Raw genomic sequence first — 19,887 nt, forward strand, 5'->3', positions numbered from 1 at the left:
TGTTCAGAAGATTGTAATTAAAGGTTGCTGAGGTATGGTGTTCTATGAAAATTCAAAACCATTCAATGACCAGCCCCAGTACATCTCTGTCAACCAGCCCTGGCACCACTGTTCTCTGCTCCCCTTTTCACTCTGCTATTAGACTTAACAGAAAACTCTCACAGAACTTGATGGGGCTTAAGAACTTATTTTCATCATGATTTGAGGACAAGGAGAGGATCACTTTTAAAGAGAAGAAACAGTTTTCTGAAGAGAATTCTGGATCTTCTCCTAAAAAATGAAGGTTAAGAATGAACTCGGTCTTCATGGAAGAATTATTCCACGAACCATGGTCCTTTCAGTTAAATCTGTCAAAAGGCAGGTGGTGACACATATCTATTTACTCTCCCTGTTCCTCTACAGGCTAATTAAATTCGGAGTCCTACACTGAAATGAAAATCTCAGGACCCTCAAGAATCCAAAGGGAGGGCCAATCAACCTACTCTCAGAATTGCCAGGCTGACCTCTCCTTACCTAGCTGGGTGCTGCAAGAGTCCAGGGACCAGCCAATACGGACAACATGGGGGTCAGGCTCTGTAGAAGGAAGGTGCTTCACGGAGATTTCCTCATTGATCTGAGGGCAGAGGACAAGAAGGTTCAGGATTGATTTTCTGGAAGCTGGTGGGTTATGAAGCAATACAGGAGGAAAGTTTTATCAGTCATTAAAAAATAGTGACAACTTTGAAGTATTGTGAATAAACTGTTGAAGTGACTAGGAGTGTACGGGTCAGAGAAATTTTAAATATAGTTTCAGTTTTAACACTTACTATAGGGGATGTAACTATGAAAATATTTGGTAAAAGCTAGACATGGTAGAATGCTTCTGTAATCCCAGCTACTAAGAAGGCTGAGGCACGAGGATTACAAGTTCAAAGCTGGTCTGGACAACTTAGGCCGAAAATGTAGCTGAGCAGTATAAGCATTCACCTAGCATGTGCAAGGCCCTGGGTTCAATCCCTCAGCAAACCCCCCTCCCCCCAAAAGTCAGTGCGATGTCTCTGGAGGGCAATCTAGTTGGTACATGCCTGTAATCTCAGCAGCTTGGAAGAAGGCTGAAGCAGGAGGATTGTGAGTTCAAAGCCAGCTTCAGCAACTTAGTGAGGCCCTAAGCAACTCAGTGGGACCCTGTCTCTAAATAAAATACAAAAGGGCTGGGGATGTGGCTCAATGGTTAAGTGCCCTTGAGTTCAATTCCCAGTACCAACCAAACAAACAAACAAACAATAAACTGTATAAGTGTTTGCAAGAATGTTCTGTGCAACATTTTTATATACATTTGTGAAAAAAAAAAAAAAATCAACACAGCACTGGTTACATTATGGTACAACCTCCCCACAAAATAAGATGCAGTAGTTCAGAAGAATGATGCATGGGTAATGTACAGGTGAAAAGAGTCCAAGAAACAGCACTAAGTTAAAGAACTAGGGGTTAAAAGACCACACCTTTTGACTTTTTACCTCTAAGTCATCGAGTTTTAACTGCTTACTTAATGTCCCTATCTACCTTAATGTTTTGTGGCCTTGGGAAAGTTATCATATTTACTAACTTTCAGATACATACTTTTTACACTAATAAACAAACAAACAAACAAACCGACTATACCTTTCTTTACATTTTTTAATAAACTCCTTTTTTATTTATAAATGGACATCATATCTTTAATTAATTTCTTTTTTATATGTTGCTGAGAATCAAACCCAGTGCCTCACACATGCCAGGCAAGTGCTCTACCTCTGAGCCACAACCCCAGCCCCACATTTTTTACATTTTAAAATCTCTAAGCGTTGGGGTTATGGCTCAGCGGAAGAGCGTTCACCTAGCATGTGTGAGACACTGGGTTCAATCCTCAGCACCACATAAAAATAAATAAATAAAGGTAAAATCTCTAAAATAACAATCTATCTTACAACTGATGTGATAAAAAAGCATTATATAGGACAGTATATAGGACATATATACATTGATGGTATCTTACTCATAAATAAAATATAACCCTGTTTCGCTTCCACCTCCAAAAACTAGGGATAGAACAGTACCTATTTTGTGATAATACAATGAGGATTAATGGACATAATCTACAACATAAAGAGCCTGGCACCGTATCTTGTGCATGTAAAGTACTCTACAAATATCAGCTACCATAGTTAAGTTCAGATGTACAAAGGATACACAAGAAACTGATAACACATAAATTACCTATGGGAAGTAGGACGGGGATTGAGACGACATGAGCCCAACTTCTACTTTTTTATCCTATACTCCTTTGTGTTTTCCGAACCTTGTTCAACATAAACAATGTATTATTTTTGCCAACATAACATGACAAGAAACTTTGAAGAGATGATGGCAGAATGTGGCCTGCTCTGGCAGCTCTTTGCCCTGATTTCTCTCTTACCTCACTTTAAAGTAACTGATAACTGAGTCTGTTATTTCTAGATCACTCTTCTTCCAAAGAACTCCTTTCCTCAGTTCTACAGACACAGCCAAACTAGACTGGTTGGCTGTACAATACCTGGAACAAATCCCACACCAAGTAGAAGTCTGTGTGATGAAGCAATGTATAGGGCTAGGGATACAGCTCAGTTGGTAGTGTGTTTGCCTTACAAATACAAGGCTCTGGGTTCAATACCCACCACCACACACACAAAAAGAAGCAATGTATGTATGGTTGGCCTGTTTTCTGATCTGGTAGTTAGCATACTTTTGTTTGGCACAGTTTATGCTCAATCCAAGCTCTTCTACAGTCATGGATCTAGTAAATGTGACTGGTGACAGGTTATCCCATCAGATGGTTCTACTTCCTATCCTTATTCCTTCTGTTGCTCCCACTCACCTTCATCTCGAAACATACACGACCCCTTCTGACCCCATAGCTGGCACGGGCTCCTGACCACAGGTATGCAAAGCCCTCAATAGTAAGTGGATAACCACTACTCCGGTCTCGGGCCACCTTGAAATGCAGGTCGCAGTTATCTGTGGAGGAAAAAGCCCGCCATTAGCGGATGTCTTAAAAATCCCGGGACAGGGCTGGGGATATAGCTCAGTTGGTAGAGTGCTTGCCTTGCATGTACAAAGCTCTGGGTTCGATCTCCAACACCACACACACACACACACACACACACACACACACACACACACACAGTTCCCAGGAGAGCCAGAGAGGCAGGGGGAAGTTCCCAAACAGTGTTAACACCAGCTAACACATTGTGAGAGAGGGTTCAAGAGGAAGGGGCATACCCTCTAGCTACTCCCCCTTTGAAAAGAAAGGGTCAGCAAACTGGCCTATGCTACCCCACATAGGAACTGGGGTTCTTCATCTGGTGGGGATTCAAGGGTTGGGCTTTGGAGGACCCTTAGAAACTAGAGAAATCTTTCGATGGGGATAGATATTTGCTAGGGAGAGGGTCCACATCCTGACCAGTTTCAAATTTAGACTTTAGAATAGGCTAATCCCTGACACATACACTCCAACCACATCCCTGTGCTAACTCTACTTCTTTTGGAGTCAGAATTCTGTTGCCAACAGTTGTACAAGATTCTGACCCTGATCCACACCTGCCATCCAAGCACCAACAGCCAGATGCGCTGCAGGCTTCTGCCTTCTTTCTCCTGCTGTAGCACTAACTCTTCCCACTCTTCAAGGAGCCAGTCATGCCTCCAAGAAAGTCTTTCCTAACCATCTCTTTCATGAGGTGCTCTCCTTTCTCCAAAGGCTGAGTGCCAATGTCTGTATATTTGGCATTTGAGCAGATGCTAACTCATAGACCACAGCCACTCAATACTCAAAAATGTTTACCTTTTTCTACTGTCATGTATAACTAAGAACAACAACAACAAAAGTTTACCTTTACTCTGGGAAGATTTGTCTTTGAGAGCCTGTGACAGAAGAAACTTACGACACACCTCTTACCAAAGCACACAGCCAGTGCTCTATAAACACTAGTACATAAAGAAACAAGAACAAACAACTAACCTTTTGCTCTGTTCATAAGTGTGCTATTCTCAGACCCGGACAGACTTTTGGGTACAAAAGACAATTGACACTCAGGCTCTACCATTCAGATTATCTTAGGTCTGAGACCTCCATAATTGTTCCTCCAAGTGTTTAGATGCATAGTCAAGGGGAAAGCCACTTATGCAGTGGAAAGAAAACAACTGGAGGACAGAGAGCAGGGCAGGTCAGCTTAGTGCCTCAGAAGACAAAGTGGCATTGATTTCACCAGGAACATGAGCAGCTGATGGAAACTGGGAACTGGTCATCAAAGAGTTAAGTTTTCCCAGCAGCTCTCAGATTCTTTCCCTGATTAAATGACAACCCCTTGTGTGTACAGGGTGGGTGTGGGTTTCTAAAATCCTCTTGGATCCATTCTCTGAGGAGTATCACTGAAAACTCTCTAAAGTGTGAAGGCAGGATTATTCTTCCCTGCAGAGAAGTTGGAGAAGTAGAATGATTTGCTTGAGGGTCCCCAAAGCTGAGAGTAGTTGGGAGTAGTAGGGTCTTCTGTCTCCACAAGTGTCCCGACTCCAGAGCTATGCTGGAGCTCCCATCTGGACTAATAATGCCAGACAGGGATTCTGGAGAAGGTCAAGCTAATAACTTTCCAATATTAACTGGAAGACAGATCAGGTGGGCACTCTGAGGACTCACATGTGTCGATGGCAACAAGGGTATCATCAAAGTCATCTTCATCTTCTTCAGCAGGAGGCTGAGGAGAACGACCCCTGTGTTGGAAAGAGGGTTAAGTTATGCAATAGTGTGAGAAGCACAGAGGAAGGGAAATAAAGGTTCTGTTGGAATTTACATGTGGCCTCCAACTGCTTCCTGTATCTTAGTTTCTTCCCAGAGTTTAGCAAAAGAAGTCTGGAACCCTACATACTTGTAATGAAAGCAATGGCTGTTAACTCCTTAGATGGGGCCAGGGATAAATGCTGTGCTCTGCTAAGGAAAGGCATCAAGACCATCTAGGGGGCTTTGTCACAGACCTTTTCTCACACCCCAAGATTCTGATCCATGCCCATGCCCAGTGAACTCTGTCACCACAGTATTCCAAGGGTGCTGGGCCAAGAAGGACAATGGCAAGAGCCTGGATAAACCCCAGTAATTATAATCTATCAGGCTTCTTAAAACCCTGTCTCTGAGAGGATTTAAAATGACCCATTTTTTTTTCCCAGTTTCTTTTTGTCTTTTAAGTGTCCTAAATTATGAATAAGATATCTTCCTACCAAAACACTAAAAAAGGGACTCAGCATACTGCTGGCTCCTGCTGTATGGAATAAGAAAGAAGGGTAGAAAGTGGGGGTCTAATTCCCAGCATCATGCCTGGACATCTGGTTCACAATGTGTGCAGATCAGGCAGCCCCTGCCCCTCTGGCAGCAGGCTTCCCTCTGGTGGAGGCCCCTCCTAGCCCTGCCAGTCCTGTGCTAACTTGGAGCCTGGCACAAAGCTGAACTCATGATATATTAAGTCCATTCTGGGAAGTCTTCCTGCTACTCCTGGGTCAGAGCAAGGATCCTCCTCTGTTCTCCATCAGCAGATGGCTCTTGCTTTGTGAGAGGCAGTGGAGGAAACCCACTGAGGTGGGTTCCATTCCGTAATTTTAATCATAGCCTGTGAGACCCTGGCTTTTTCTTCTATTTTCTGTGGTGCTAGAGATGAAACCCAGGGCCTTGTGCATGCGAGGGAGGCAAGCACTCTTACACTGAGCTATACCCCAGCCCCCAAGCCCTTTCTTAAAAGAGAGTAACAAGCTAATTAGAGGGTGGACCTCACCAGGTAGGAAATAAAATGTGTCACTTGAACAGTCCAGACGATCAGAGGAGTGGTTACTCCTAGTTTCCATGATTAGAAAAGGCTTCAGACAGGAGCTGAAGGAGGGAAGGGAGGGAGGGGTAGGACAGGGCCTGGAGGGAAAGGAGGGGGAGGGCTTGTCAGGAAAGGGAAAAGGGAAATGGCCAGAGCAGAGGCCACTCCCTCTTATAAGCTCCTGAAACTCACCCACATCCTGACTACTATCTCTGTCCCTACATTTGGACAACAGAAAGCAAAGCCCACTGTTCAAATCACCTTTGCGTGCCCAGTGTCCAGTGCAAGGGTGGTATCTCACAAAAGCACTGGGAGTGCTGACTGGGTAGACAGGAGGAGTGGGTGTGTTTGGGAGTAGGGGTGAGAAAGAGATCTTCCAACCCAGGGACATGTAGCAGCCAGTAAGAATGGAACACTGCAGAACTGCATGGGCAGTAAGATGGACTTAATGAGGCAGGCTGGCACCTCACATGTGAAAATATAAGGTGTTTAGAATTTACTCTGCAGATCGTAAGCAGGGAGGAAAAGGGGGAAGGAACAAAAACTTAGGAAAGCCATGTGGCAGTGAGTGCAGGAAGGGGTACAAGGACAGGGAGGGCTCTGTTCAACTTCTCTCAGTGAGCTTGAGGCTAAGGGCATCAAGAACTACCAGAATGAGGGTGACTAGTGCCTCCTATACCCACCTCCTATCCTCTCGGTGCTCGAAATATCCACGTCCCCGGTTTTCTTCATAAGGCCTCTTTCGACTTTGAAATTGCTGCCTGTCAGGCTTGAGTTGAGAAGCTTCGGGTGGCAGGAAGCTGGGGGGTGCTTCTTGCTTCATCTCTGTCTTCACTTCTACTGTCAGGACAAATCCACATGGTACAAAATCACTCAGAAACTCCTTAGTTACCACTTCTTGGGTCCCCTTTACTAAGAGATGTTGGCAGGTTCCTGACTACAGTGGCCCAGAGAACTTGCTGAGACAAAGTCGAAGAGACTGTGCTAGAGAAAAGGATCAGGATGCAGGGAGGTTCCCTAGCAAGCTGTACCTGGCAGTTGATGGAATGACAGATGTCAGAGAGCTCTCAGGCTTTATGGGCAGTGGAGGAACTCCAGCAATAAATTAGAACAAGCTCTCTAAGGTCCTACCTAAAGGTGAAACAGTTGTCTTTGGCTAATTTGCCAAAGGCCCACAAAAGTAGGTAATGACTTTGGCCTACCCTGAGTAGAAGGTAGCCCTAGAAGACCAAGATCCTTTTGAACACTGAGAGGCTAGACCCTATATTCTCCAATTTCTCCTCCTAAAGACCTCTCTACCTCAGTCCTTACCAAGATTCTTCAGTCTGACAAGGGAGGGAAAAAGTGAATTCAACAGAGGATTATGGTCCTGTAGTAAACTTGACTGGCTTTAGTCACTTTCCTACATAGCCCAGAATCATTCCACAAAGAAGGGTCTGCAGTTTAGCCCTCCCATAAGTTAAATAACCTAATTAAGTCATAAGATAAATAGGAAGTCAAGATAGGAGAACATTTTATGGACCAAGAAAAAGTCCCAGTCTTAGACTCCAAGAATTGATGGCTACACAAGAGTAAACCATGGTTCAGCCTCAACTCATACCTCCCTCAGCACCTGTCTCTGCTGCTGTGGCTGGCTCACTCTACTTACTTCAGCACTTAATCCAAGACTAACTTGGCTCACTCCTTAGCTTTGACATGGGGACCAAATCTCTCAAAGAAGGTTCCTAATTCTCCAGGGCAAGGATGGTGCTTGGTTATCTTAAAGATAGCCTCTAAGGCTCCCAGTAGGGGCTGGACTCAGAGGAGACCCTTGACAAATGTCTGCTGATAACAGCACAAAAAATATTCTCCTTGGGTCAATGATCCCACAGGTCTCACAGAGCCTGACACAAATATGCAATTTAACCTACATTCATTATGTCCTGAGCCACATGCAAGAACCATCTGGGGAATTCATTCTGTGGATGAACCAGAATGGAATTAGACAGAATCAACTAGATGCACTAAGAAAAGGCACGGGGGCCACAACACTGAGAAAGGAACACAAGTCTGTCATTGCTTCACAGTGGGACCCTGCTTTCTAAATAGTAAGACCTACATGGTGAGGAATGCTACTTATTTACCAAGAGCACTGATCTGGGAGTCAGTTTCCTGGATTCTAATCACAATCCTACCATTACACAAGCCACTTTCCCAATCTAGAGTTACATTATGTTTCCCAAAGCAGCATTATGGAAACTGCTCGGCACAGATCTATTTCCATGTTTGGAAAATTCCAAATTTAAATGTGACACTGGGTTTATTCAATTTTGGACTTCTCAGGGCCTTTAATGTTCTAATGAGCACAGTGAATCTCCAAGAGGTGGTATAGCTATGTTGTAATTTGTAGATGCATGTGGCTAAAGAACATTGTCCCGAGAGCCCCTAATAATATCTCCTAGAATAATGTTCTTCAAAACATGGGAAATACTGGACTAGATTTAGAAGGCCTGGCTTCTACATTCTAAGGTTCTAAGTAAGACTCAAGTATTAGCTTCCACATCTAAATCCTTTAAACATTGATATTAACACCTGAAAACATACCATGAAGACTCTACTCTCCTAACACTTAGAAGCGGGATTGAGTTCTTTCCTTCAAAACCAAACCAAACAAAAACAAAAGCAAAAAATAATACCTTGTCATAGCAACAAAGGTAAGGCACCCGGGGGAAGAGGCAAAGCCTCTCTGGGAAGAAAGACTCCATGCAGAGCGAGGGCCACAGTAGATTCTGTTTCTGTGAAAGGAGTAAGTACATGAGCTTTCCTACCTGGCCGATAGGCCTGCTGTAGTGGCTCCATGTCTAGAGGTCTCCTCTCATAGCCTGACTCATTTTCTTGCTTGATGACTTGGGTCTCGTAGAATTGGTTCTGCCTGGTAATATTGTCCATGACATCTTAAGTCGATGACAACAACAACAACAACAACAACAAAAAAAAAAAACACAATAGTTAGATGGGTGCTTTTTAGAGGACCCTGGATTAGAGATGGCTTCTTTTATGCTACATGACATCATCCCCACTGGAGCCAATCATCTGCCAGAAGGTTAAGTATGATAACACCTTCAAAATGGAAAGCAATCTGGACAAGCAGTAGCCCCAACTGCCCGACGGTATGCCTTCCTGCCTCTTAAAAGGCTGTAAGTCCACCTGTGACTAGAAACCCAAAATATACAACTAACTGAATGAAACATAACTGTTCCAGCTGAAATAAGGAGATGGTGGGATCAGAGAACTAAGTCCCCACTCTAGCATAGGGGGCAACTCCACAGACACCTGGCACTCCATGGAATACAATTAACAACAAGCAGCCTAGCTGCTAAGATGGTTTAATATAATGCTTGGGGAATTCCCTTCAGTCCAGCCTCATTCACTATTCCCACCTGCCCAGCCAACCCTGTTCAAGAATGTCTTCCATGCTGCAATAGTGGCAAAGTTAAATGCTAACCATATCAGTTGGAGGGAAATGGGGAAGGAATCACAGCAATGGTCTTCAGGCTCACTGGCAAAGTCCTAAACAGCTGGAGTTTGGTTAGCAGGGTTTTGGAAAGGTGTCTTATGTGTGCAGCTCCGCTGAAGAGTGGTAAGAATGTCAATATTTTATTCATGAAGTGCATAGTACACACCAGATTGTGGAATAGAGTTAAAGACAAATATGTTCCTCTGAAGCCTTGAGTTTAGGGAGACAGCCACACATTAAACAAATACTTGTACAAAACCATTTCATTTTGATTGTGTTCAGGGTGATAAGTACCAGGAGAAAGGGACCTGGAAAGAAAGAGATAGACCCAGACTCCAAGGATTCACAGGCGATGACTCAGTGATGAGAAAGGAGAACATTCCTGGGGTTGGGATAACACATGTGAAAGTCTAGAGGAGGGACTAAAAGCAGAGTACCAAATGAGAAGCTCCCTCAAAGAGGAGAACCTGGTAGCCAAATCTAGAGAGGACTTTAGAAGCTCAGGAGAGGCAGCACATAGGTTCGTCACCCCAGGGGTGAGCTGGCTGCTAGGAGCCTCCAGAGACATGGGGAGTGGCTGTGCCAGCAGCAGTGAGGCAGAACCACAGGGAAGGAGAGACTATTCTGCCACTTGTTAACTGATTGGATCCTTTCTCAGAGGACAAATACATCTGGGCACAAACCAGGTGCAGCCCAAAGGGAGGAAAGTCACAAGTCACATGGTTTGCTACAGGTCTGTTTACCAAGGCTGAAGTAGGAGTGGAGGGGAGCCTCAAGAATTTTGTTATAGAGGGTAGGGGGACAGAAAAAGTTCTTCACCCAACAAAGCCCCATTGGAGTCTCTCTCCCCAAGCATCTTTCCTGTGTCCACAGAGGCAACCTCACCCAGAGAGGCAATGATTCTGGGGTTCTTTTTCCACTCTCTAAAACATCTCCCTCCTAGTAACAGGCAGGTCCAATGTGAAGTCCATCATACAAGTGATCTTGCTCTTAACTATCCTGGGGGACACTGTTATTATCCTCATTTTACATAAAAGAAAACCAGGCTCACAGGGGTAAAGTGACTTCCCTAGTCTTGGAGCCAGATTTGAAATAAAGTTCAAATCTAGAGTTTGTGCTCTAAAGCACACAACTTGCTCTCCTTTCAAAGACCCTTCTGGACAACAGCCAAGCCAGGACTGCCCTCTAGGCACTTCTGGGCATTCCTGCCAGGGTCCCTTCAGCTCTAGGCACACATGCTGGCCACTCCTTTCTCCTTCATAGGTCTGTGCCATAGAATTCAGTCTTCCCAGCATAAGGGTCCTAGAAAAATTCTTAGGCCATTTTATCCCAAATCTGCACTCAGGGCCTCCTCTAGGAGATCTCACCTTTCAAGAATAAGTGAGTTCCCAATGCCAATCCCAAATCTCTTCTGTGTTCTCATTTCACTCCTTACTCCCTTACCCTCAAGACTCAGGGTACACTCTTTTCAGAGTAACGCCACAAATCCAGGCCACTAGAGTCCTTTCTACTTATTCCTTAGCTCTTCCAATCCCATTCTCCAGTCCTGCTAGAAAGCTACCCTTTTGTAACACCAGATTCAATCTCTCCTCTATCATGGTCTCCTCTCCTGAGAGGACTGCACATCTACCCTGACCCCTCTCGCTCTCATACTCACACCTCCTGGCTGATGGAGTTTCCCCACTACTTCTTGAGCACACAAGTAACTGCTTCTAGGAACCTAGGAACTCGCTTTTGGAGAGACTCAGCCCCCCAAACACTGGCTCTACTCCACCCTGGGGCCCCAGGCCAAGTCAACAGTTAATTCCTTTCTCTTTCTACATCCTACACGCTTCCCCTCCCCCACATTTGCTAGACCAGCTATATACACTTTCCATGCTGGACACAAGGATTCTCTGCCCCTCACATACTTCATCAACTTCAAATGCCATCAACTTGTTTTCTGCTCCCACCCTCAGCTACCCCCGTTTTTAAAAATGTCCATAGTTGGGCTGGGGATGTGGCTCAAGCGGTAGCGCGCTCGCCTGGCATGCGTGCAGCCCGGGTTCGATCCTCAGCGCCACATACAGACAAAGATGTTGTGTCCACCGAAAACTAAAAAAATAAATATTAAAACTCTCTCTCTTAAAAAAAAAAAAAAATGTCCATAGTTAACCCCAAACCATTCAGTTGTAACCTCTGGAGCTATCTGTCCTCACAGTCTTCCCAGCTCTAGACCTTCAGTTCCTATGTCCAGTTAAACATCTTTCCTTTCCCTGCCAATGTCTGGACATCCAACGTTCCCTGCATCTCCTCTAGAAGCCCACTAGAAGGTTCTCAGCCCTCTCAGCATCAAATGCCCAAGTTGTGCTTGTCTCAAGGTTGGTCTTCGAACCCAGGAAGAGAGATGTGGGCCCCTCAAAGTCCAACCCCACGCTGGTCTCCCACATCCTCTAAATGCTCACCAGCCAAACACTCCGGCGATCATCTGCTCCCATCTAAAGGCACCAGGGCCTCCACCTCACCAGCCCACTCCAGAAACAAACACGAGAATTCCCAGTACCCCATCCGGCCGCAAACTCAACATCCTCCGCCCTCACAACTGTCCCAGCTCAGGCAGGACCCTTGGCCATTCCTTCCCCAACCCTGGGAACAGGGCTCCTTACCCTCAGTCCACACCCTAGGCCGGCCCCGCCACCAAGCCCACCCAGTTCCGAACCCAGGACCACCATTTCCAAGACCCTCCCCCGAGATCGCAAAGAAAAAGCCCCTCGTCCTTCCGACTTTCTCAGGCTCCACAAACAACGGTTTCCGGTCTCGGAGCCCCACCTGCTCGCGTCCTTGTCATCTCTGAAACCGAGCCCCCACCCCGATCTCCCCTGCACCGAACGCTAGGATCCACCCTCCGATCTCCCGAGGGCCTGGTGCCCTGGTCCTTTTCAGCGGCGGGTCGCGGGATCCCCCGATCCTCAGACCGTCTTCCCCACCTCTGACGCCGGACTCCCGCGTCCCACAGCCCTTCCTCGGCCCAGACTCCGGCTTCCCCGGCCCCCGCCCCGCGCACTCTCACAATGTCCGTCCGGCCCCGAGTAGCCGCCGGGCTCGGGGTGCGGCTGCAGCCCGGGCGGCGGTGGCTGCGCGGTCCCCTCCAGCTCGGAGCCCCCCTCGGTCTCGACCTCCTCGTTGTTGTGTCCGGGTCTCCCCGGTTCGTCGTCGGCCTCGAGCTCCCGCTCGTCGTCAGGCTCCTCGGCCTCCAACGCCGCCAGCAGCCGCTCAGCAAGCTCGGCCTTAAGGCCGCGAGTGTCCAGGCCGCGGCGCTGCAGCTCCTCGCGAAGTTCGTTCACCTTCAGACGGCGCACATCCATGGCCCGGGCCCCCGGGGCGGCCCCCGAGCCCGGCCCGGCCTCCCAGGGCTCTGTCCCCCTTAAACCTTTCCTGTCAGGAGGCGAAGGGGGAAAGGGGGGGGGCCCCACTCCAATGGCGGCGGCGGCTCAAAATGGCCGCCGCCGCCACCTCCCCCTCGTCTATGTTCCGTACGATGCAACACGAGAGCCAATTGGCCAGCGCGCGGGACAACGGGCGCGGGCCTGGAGACTCAGCCAATCAGAGCGCGGTTTTCAAAAGAACGGCCGAGAGGGGCTCGGAGCTGTCGAGGAGGAAGCGTTGGCCTACGTCGAAGCCGCGGCCGGAGCGGAGGGCGGGAAAAGGCAAGAGGCGGAGCGCGCGCTGATTGGGTATCGTCCGCGCGCCAGCCGCTGTAGGGTCAAATGAGGAAAAGGGAGTAACGGCTTACACCAATCAAGTATGAGCTCTCAGAAAGAGAGCCCCCATGGCCTTTCCTGCGCCGTCCTTTGATCAAACTAAGCTTCTCTGTAACAGGCATTCTGATTGATCCAGATCTCCCGCCCCTTGAGGAGTCCGAGCGGGTAAAATCACTAGAACCAACCAAATGAGGCAGGGTGTGAGGGGGGGCGGTGTCGGCAGAAATTCCCTCCTTCCTGTTGCCTTTAAGAAACCGGAAAGAGATAAATTCTCGCAGGGCCCACCCCTTGCCGTTAGGGCGGTTTCAAAACAATCTATCCACCAATCGCAAATATTGTTTTATTTCACTAAAGCCTGGATAGATTGATCGCTTTAGGAAAAGCTCACCAGATTGGCCATTCTTCAGAAGATTGCCTCACAAGTTTAGCTGTAGAGGGAGGTAGACGGAATAGAGATTAAGTAGGTATATTACTTTTAAGCTGTTAGATTTTGTTTATGGATAAACAAAATCTGTCTTCAGATAGCCCAGAAAGGTTGAAAAGAAAGGCTAGGTTAACAACGGGAGGAAGGTTGTAAAGGACACGCATGCCCTTTCCTTTGGTAGTACATCTCACTGGCGGCTCTTCCCACGATCCTAGGTTCGCAGCCCTTTCTCTATGGTTGGTACCTTACGTGAAACGGACGCTCTGCACGCGACCACAGAGCCGACCTCTTCGAAAAGAGCTTCAGAAGTTCGCAGATCTCCATCCCGAACATCCTATACTGCTGGTCGGTAAATCTGGCTGTTAGGCATCTATACCGACAAGCTCAAACACACGGATCTGTAATTAAGTCTCACGCTAATATATACACAAAAGTGACAATGCCTCACACTGCGCCACCTGTCGCCTCTGAACTCAGAAGGCAACACTTAAATGAGCTACAGACTCGAGATACACGATGCGGATCTGGGGGTGTAACTCAGAGGCAGAGCGCTTGCCTAGCATTCCAGAGGCCCTGGGTCCATGCACAGCGCCGCAACAAAACAACAACAAAAAACAAGCAGAGATACCCAATGCAGGCGCCCACTGCCTACTGAGCCATTCCCTAAGGCCACGAAAGCCTCCACCAGCCTGTACTCAGACAAAGGCACACACCACACAGATAAACAGGCGTGAGTCAGATCAGATGCATCAAATGGGGAAAATACACCAAAATGCAGTGTAGATACGTCCACGAACGCCCGCACAGGCAGGCAACATCGAATGACAAAGACACGCAGGACAGTTACACTACAAGCTCACACCACAGCAACCTAAACACACAGCACCCACTCAGCGGCGGGACAGACACTCACGTGGGCCCGGAGGTTCCAGTCCAGACACCCCGCCCCTCGCCCACGTCCGACTTCCTCTCTCCTCCCAGTTCCCCACAACGATTTGTTCTAAAAAAGTTTGTGGCCCGGATTGAACCGTGCCCGATTCTCAGGATCCGCCACTGGGGGGCGTTCGGGCGCTGCCTAGGGTTTTTCCATCAGCTGGACACACCCAGGAACAAGTGCCTTGAAACATAGTGTTGTGTACAGGACCCAGAGGACTCCTCTTGGCAGGTGTCTGTGGGTCTTTGGATCGAGGTGTTCTGTACCAGTGTTTCCATGTGAGTCTGAACGTTTGGGTGTGTGAGGACCTATTGTATTCTACTTATCTCTGAGTATGTGTCACTTTACTGTGTCTGTGACTCAAATTTCTTCTTATTCCTGGCAGGCATCTGCCTGTGCATATCTTTCTAAATATGTCTGTGCCAGTGTGATTTTGTTTCTCTATTACTCTAGGTGTCCAAATTTCTGTGTCTTTGCATTTGTGACCAGATATGCCCGATTATGTCCATTTGTTCATGTGTTTGTTACTTTGGGGGGATGTGAGAGAGACTCTGGGAATATACCTATTTGTGCTTGTTTCTCAATAGTTTTTTGGGGGGAGATGGGGTGGAGACAGGAGGTTCAATCCTGAGGATTGAACCCAGGATGCTTTACCAGGAGATACTTCCCCAGCTTTATTAATTAATTTATTTTTTCCAGACAGGTTCTTTATTTATTTTTCCAGACAAGTTGCTGAGGCTGGCCTGGAACTCTCATTGGGATTACAGGCATGTGCCACTGCACACAGCCTCACTGAAGTTTTGAGAGCGTGAACTTCTTTGCCTGTGTGTCTTTTTGCCTGTGTGTATATTTATTTCTACCCTCTCTAGTGAGGAGAGATTTCCCAGACCCTACCAAACTCTTCTTTTTACTGATGGGAAACTGAATTGTCAGGGAGAGGAGCCACATCACAGCTGAATGGAAATAAGAGGAGACGAAATCGTGATTGACAAAATTTTATGTGATCTGAGCCCCTCTGGAGGCATCATAGTCCACACTCTGTAGGAATGAGGGACTGGCTCAAGGGGGCAGCATGGCCCAAAAGGAAGGAGATGGTCCATCCCCTGGGGGAAAAGAGGCATCCCTAATGCATTGCACAGGCTTGAGGGGGCACACCCCCTATGAGGGCAGGAGGGAGAGAAGGTGCCTAAGAAGAAGGGACACAGAATACTATATGGTTAGAAAGTTGCAGTTGTACCTGATGTTCTAGACTTGTAGACTTTTAGACTCTTAAGAATATTTGAATCTTAAATTACAGAGCCTAGGACCTTAAGATTTTAGAAATGTGTATTCTTGGACCTTTAACTATAATCCTAGAATGGTAGAATGCAGCACAGAACCTAGAGGTGTCCAACATTAGAAATTATTAGAACTTAGTCACAAATGTGAGGGCCTTATGACTTGGATGCTTAAGATCCAAAACTTAGACCAATAGGAATTTACAGGGTCTTGAAACATGCCGACATTACAATCTTAAGACTTTAATAATCTAGAATCCTGAAGCATGTGATCTAGAATCATAGAGAATTTAGATTCTTAGACTAAGTTTTAAAACAACACATTTTAGAACATTAGACCTTAAAATCTCCATTTTTAGAATCTTAGAATTTTTGGACTGCAGATTCTAGAATCTTATGCCTTTCAGATCCAGGATCTCATATAAGAGAATCTGTGATCATAGAGCCTCAGAAACTATAATCAACCATCATTTAGAATCTCAGAACTTAAGAAAATAAGTTTGAAGCCTTATGGTTTAGATTCTTACAGCCAGAAGATTGAGACTTAAAGAACCTTAGACAATCAAATTTTATAACAGGCCTTAGAACCACCATGTCTAGAATTATAGAATCTTTAGAATTATAGAATTTAGAATCTTATACCTGAAGGACTTGGAACTCAAAAAAATAAAATCTAGACTCATAGAAACTTAGATTCTAAAGCTAGAATCTTAGAGCTCTAGAACCTAACTTGGGGCCTTATCAAGAATCTTAGAACCATAAAAATCTCAAGCTGCAGATTCTCACAGCCTTAGAATTTACATGTCCAGACTCTCAGCACTATTTAGAGACTTTGGATTTCAGGTCCTTAAAACCCAAGACTCATAGCATCTTTGAGACCTAGAATCTTTGAATCTAGACTCCTTAAACATAGGCATCTAGATTCTTGGAATGTCAGACCTGGGGGGAAGGAGGGTGGGCCCTTAGAGATTGCAGTTCAACCATGGCCTCTTAGGGATGAGGAGTTTACGGTGCAGAGAAAAGGAAGGGTCTCTCTGGGATGAGGGTGGGAAGGGTAGGAAGAGAGGACCACAGTTGGGGATAAGGCCTGGAGTGGAAAAGTGGGGGGTAAGGTTCCCCCAGTGGCAGTGCCTAGCTTGGGTCCTGAGAGGGAGTTCTAGGTGGAGGATTGTCTCAGGCTCCATCCTCCTGCCCTGGGGGTGACGGAGAGCCCCTGTCAGCAGGTGCAGCGGGGCCAGGGGCTGTAGATGGGCAAAGGACGTAGCGTCCAGCAGGATGGACCTCGGCTGCAGTGAGGCAGCTACAGGAATCCTTAGGGTCAGGCTGGGTTGGGGGGTCAGCTCCTCCAGCAGCTCCAAGGGGTTCAGGAGGACCTCCACCTTCATCCATGTTGACATAGAGGATTTCGTCGGGTTCCTGGGCAGGGGGCAGGGCCTTCAGCGTGTTCTCGAGGTCTTCCCGTAGCTCTGTAAAACTTGGCCGGTCTCGAGGGTTCAGCTCCCAGCACCGGGACATCAGCGCGTATCTAGGATGGCAAGGGGAGGGGTGGGAGACTGAACCGGGGCTCAGAAGGGGTGCATTCTGGGGGTTTGGGGACATTTTAGGACACCCAAGGGCCTGAGAGTTAGAGGGAACCTCAGCACTTTGGGAGCATTTATGGGGATTTGAGAATTCTTGAGAGTTTCCAGGGTGGGGGTGGAGTCCTAGAAGACTCAGGAACTGGGAAGGGTCATGGGAACCTCTCTGGGTCTGGAGTGGTGTTCTGGTGAGGGTTTCCTAGAGCAGAGATTCACAATGTGTTCCTCTAGGGCAGACTTTGGCATCAAACTCTGGCTCTGCCAGTTATAAGCTGTTCCAACTCAAGATATGTCAATTCTTTGACATTCCTCCTTCCAAAGATGAAGACTAGCTTGGCACGCATGGTGGCACATACCTATTAACCCAGCTACTCAGGAGGCTGAGATAGGAGGATCACAAGTTTGAGGCCAGCCTCAGCAACTTATTGAGACCCTGCCTCAAAAATAAAAAATAAAATGGGATGGGAGCACCCCTGGGTGCCATCCCCAGTATTGGGGGTACAGGGAGAAGATGAAGAACAAAGCCTCTCCCCTTGAGTGTGGGCACGACTTTGCGACTTCCTCTGACAGCACTATGGAGGGGGCCACATGGCAAGGAACTGAGGCTTCCAGTCTCAGCCATGTGAGTGCCGCACTTTGAAAGCAATGTTCTTGTCCCATCTTCAGGTGACTTTGGGTGCAGCCAACATCTAGACTACAATGTCACTAGAGACCCTGAGCCATAGAGATCCTGCTAAGCTGTTCCCAGATCCTGAGTTTCAGAAACAGTGTGAGATAGTAAATGCTTGTTGTTTTAAGATTAGATTTTGGGGCTGGGGATGTGGCTCAAGCGGTAGTGCGCTCGCCTGGCATGCATGCGGCCTGGGTTCAATCCTCAGCACCATATACAAAACAAAGATGTTGTGTCCGCCGATAACTAAAAAATAAATATTAAAATTCTCTCTCTCTCTCTCTCTCCCTCTCTTAAAAAAAAAAAAAAAAAAAAGATAAGATTTGGGGGCATAGAGATCTACCCCACCAGCTGTGCAACATGTGGCAAGTGACCCATACTCCCTGTGGGCCTCAGTTTTCTCATCTGCAAAAATGGGAATAATAATAATACTTATATACTCCTTGTGGTTATGTAATGAGTTAGTACATGCAAAGCACCTCAAACAGAGCCTTCTAGTAAGTTCTATAAAAATGTTAGCTATAGCTGGGCATGGTGGAGTATATCTGTAATTCCAGAAGCTCAGGAGGCTGAGGCAGGAGGATTCTGAGTTCAAAGCCAGCGTCAGAAACTTAGCGAGGCCCTAAGCAACTCAGCAAGATTCTGCATCTAATAAAATACAAAAAAAAGGCTGGGAATATGGCTCAGTGATGGAATGCCCCTGGGTTCAATCCCCAGTACCAAAAAGAAAAAAAAAAAAAGTTAGCTATTATTCTTACTCGCCTTAGCTCTTGAAGTAACTGAGGGGGACCTAGGGAATCTGGGGGCTGCCTCCTCCTGACCCGAGCAACATCCTCTCTTTACCCTTAAAGTGCCCTTCTTACACCATCATGCTGCAAAGATTGCTAAATGTGTCCTCAAGGGTCCTGCAGACAGCTCAGGGGATACCTGAGAGTCTGGAGAAGATCAATAAAAACAAACTGGAAGTTTTTGCAGAGGGTCCTGGGTCCCTGAGGGGAGTGTGGGTGCTCAGGAGTCTGGGATGAATTGGAGGCCTCTGGGGTTCCAGAGGCAGGGTGACCAGGCAGTTACACACTGCCCAGGTTTCCTGGCTCAGAGAGAAGGAACTGGCCCAGCTTGTGTTCCACACGCAAGACAAAGCAGGAAAACGCACCTTTCAGCTAATTCACCCCCCACCAAACACCGGCTGGCTAGGCGTGGAGCCAGGGACAAGTGAGTCTCTTTCTGAGGGACTCCATGCAGGTTTTCTAGGGGCCTGGAGAAGTGAGAGCCATCTGTGGGTGCTCAGGGGTTTGCAGAGAGTTCTGGGGCTGGGGCGGAGGGAGCATTTCTTAGCGTGCTCACAGGCCATCCAGACAGTCCAGAGGCTGCTTCAGGCGGTTTCCCTGGCGCAGGTAGTCATAAATCTCACTGTTCTCCACTCCTGGATAGGGGGTCTGACCCCGCGTAGCAATCTCCCACATTGTCACCCCAAAGGACCACTGTAAGGAGCAGAGGGGAGGCAATTAGAGGTTCTCTTCTACACAAAGGCCTCCCGATACACAGGTATGGGGTATACTCACATGTGCGTGCAAATGTGTCCACAGCCACCCCTGGAGGTGTATCACAGATGTTCATAGAAACACTATGCCATAGGTACACTATGCCATAGGTACATCCATGTCTGGGTGATTTTTGCGGATGTATAGACATCCATCCATACACACATTTACACACTTAGTGGTCACAGGATCTCATGTGTCACCACCCCCACAACCAGGCTGTAGACACGCACACATTGTCACCACTGCTTCTCTGACCCTCAATGTCCACATGGCCACCATGCATGCACACATGAATCCGTACTTTCCCCCAGCATGTGTACACTGCTGTGCCCCCCACATCTCCATGTGTACCCAGGTCATGTAAACACACCTCTGTGCCGGT

General features: G+C 47.2%; 2 protein-coding genes across 4 annotated transcripts in view; both read right to left on the reverse strand.

The window, feature by feature from the left end:
* Hnrnpul1 (heterogeneous nuclear ribonucleoprotein U like 1) overlaps nt 1–12,794 on the reverse strand; it is a 33,006-nt gene extending 20,212 nt beyond the window's left edge. Inside the window, exons 1-6 of one of the 3 annotated variants that reach the window (XM_076838989.2) lie at nt 12,389–12,794; nt 8,651–8,776; nt 6,527–6,680; nt 4,688–4,761; nt 2,873–3,012; nt 514–613 (exon numbers count right to left, since the gene is read on the reverse strand). In XM_076838989.2, coding sequence (XP_076695104.1) covers nt 514–613; nt 2,873–3,012; nt 4,688–4,761; nt 6,527–6,680; nt 8,651–8,776; nt 12,389–12,683 — 889 coding nt within the window. In that variant the 5' untranslated portion in view covers nt 12,684–12,794. Of the gene's footprint in view, nt 1–513; nt 614–2,872; nt 3,013–4,687; nt 4,762–6,526; nt 6,684–8,650; nt 8,777–12,388 lie in introns of all 3 variants that reach the window. The other 2 variants (XM_076838988.2, XM_076838990.2) reach the window with 2 other exon arrangements.
* A 2,622-nt stretch (nt 12,795–15,416) lies between these two features.
* Axl (AXL receptor tyrosine kinase) overlaps nt 15,417–19,887 on the reverse strand; it is a 29,160-nt gene continuing 24,689 nt past the window's right edge. The window contains exons 19-20 of the mRNA XM_076838231.2: nt 19,306–19,442; nt 15,417–17,239 (exon numbers count right to left, since the gene is read on the reverse strand). Coding sequence (XP_076694346.2) covers nt 16,888–17,239; nt 19,306–19,442 — 489 coding nt within the window. The 3' untranslated portion in view covers nt 15,417–16,887. The remainder of the gene's footprint in view (nt 17,240–19,305; nt 19,443–19,887) is intronic.

The sequence above is a fragment of the Callospermophilus lateralis genome, chromosome 18 (assembly GCF_048772815.1).
Source record: "Callospermophilus lateralis isolate mCalLat2 chromosome 18, mCalLat2.hap1, whole genome shotgun sequence".
NCBI classification, from domain to species: domain Eukaryota; kingdom Metazoa; phylum Chordata; class Mammalia; order Rodentia; family Sciuridae; genus Callospermophilus; species Callospermophilus lateralis.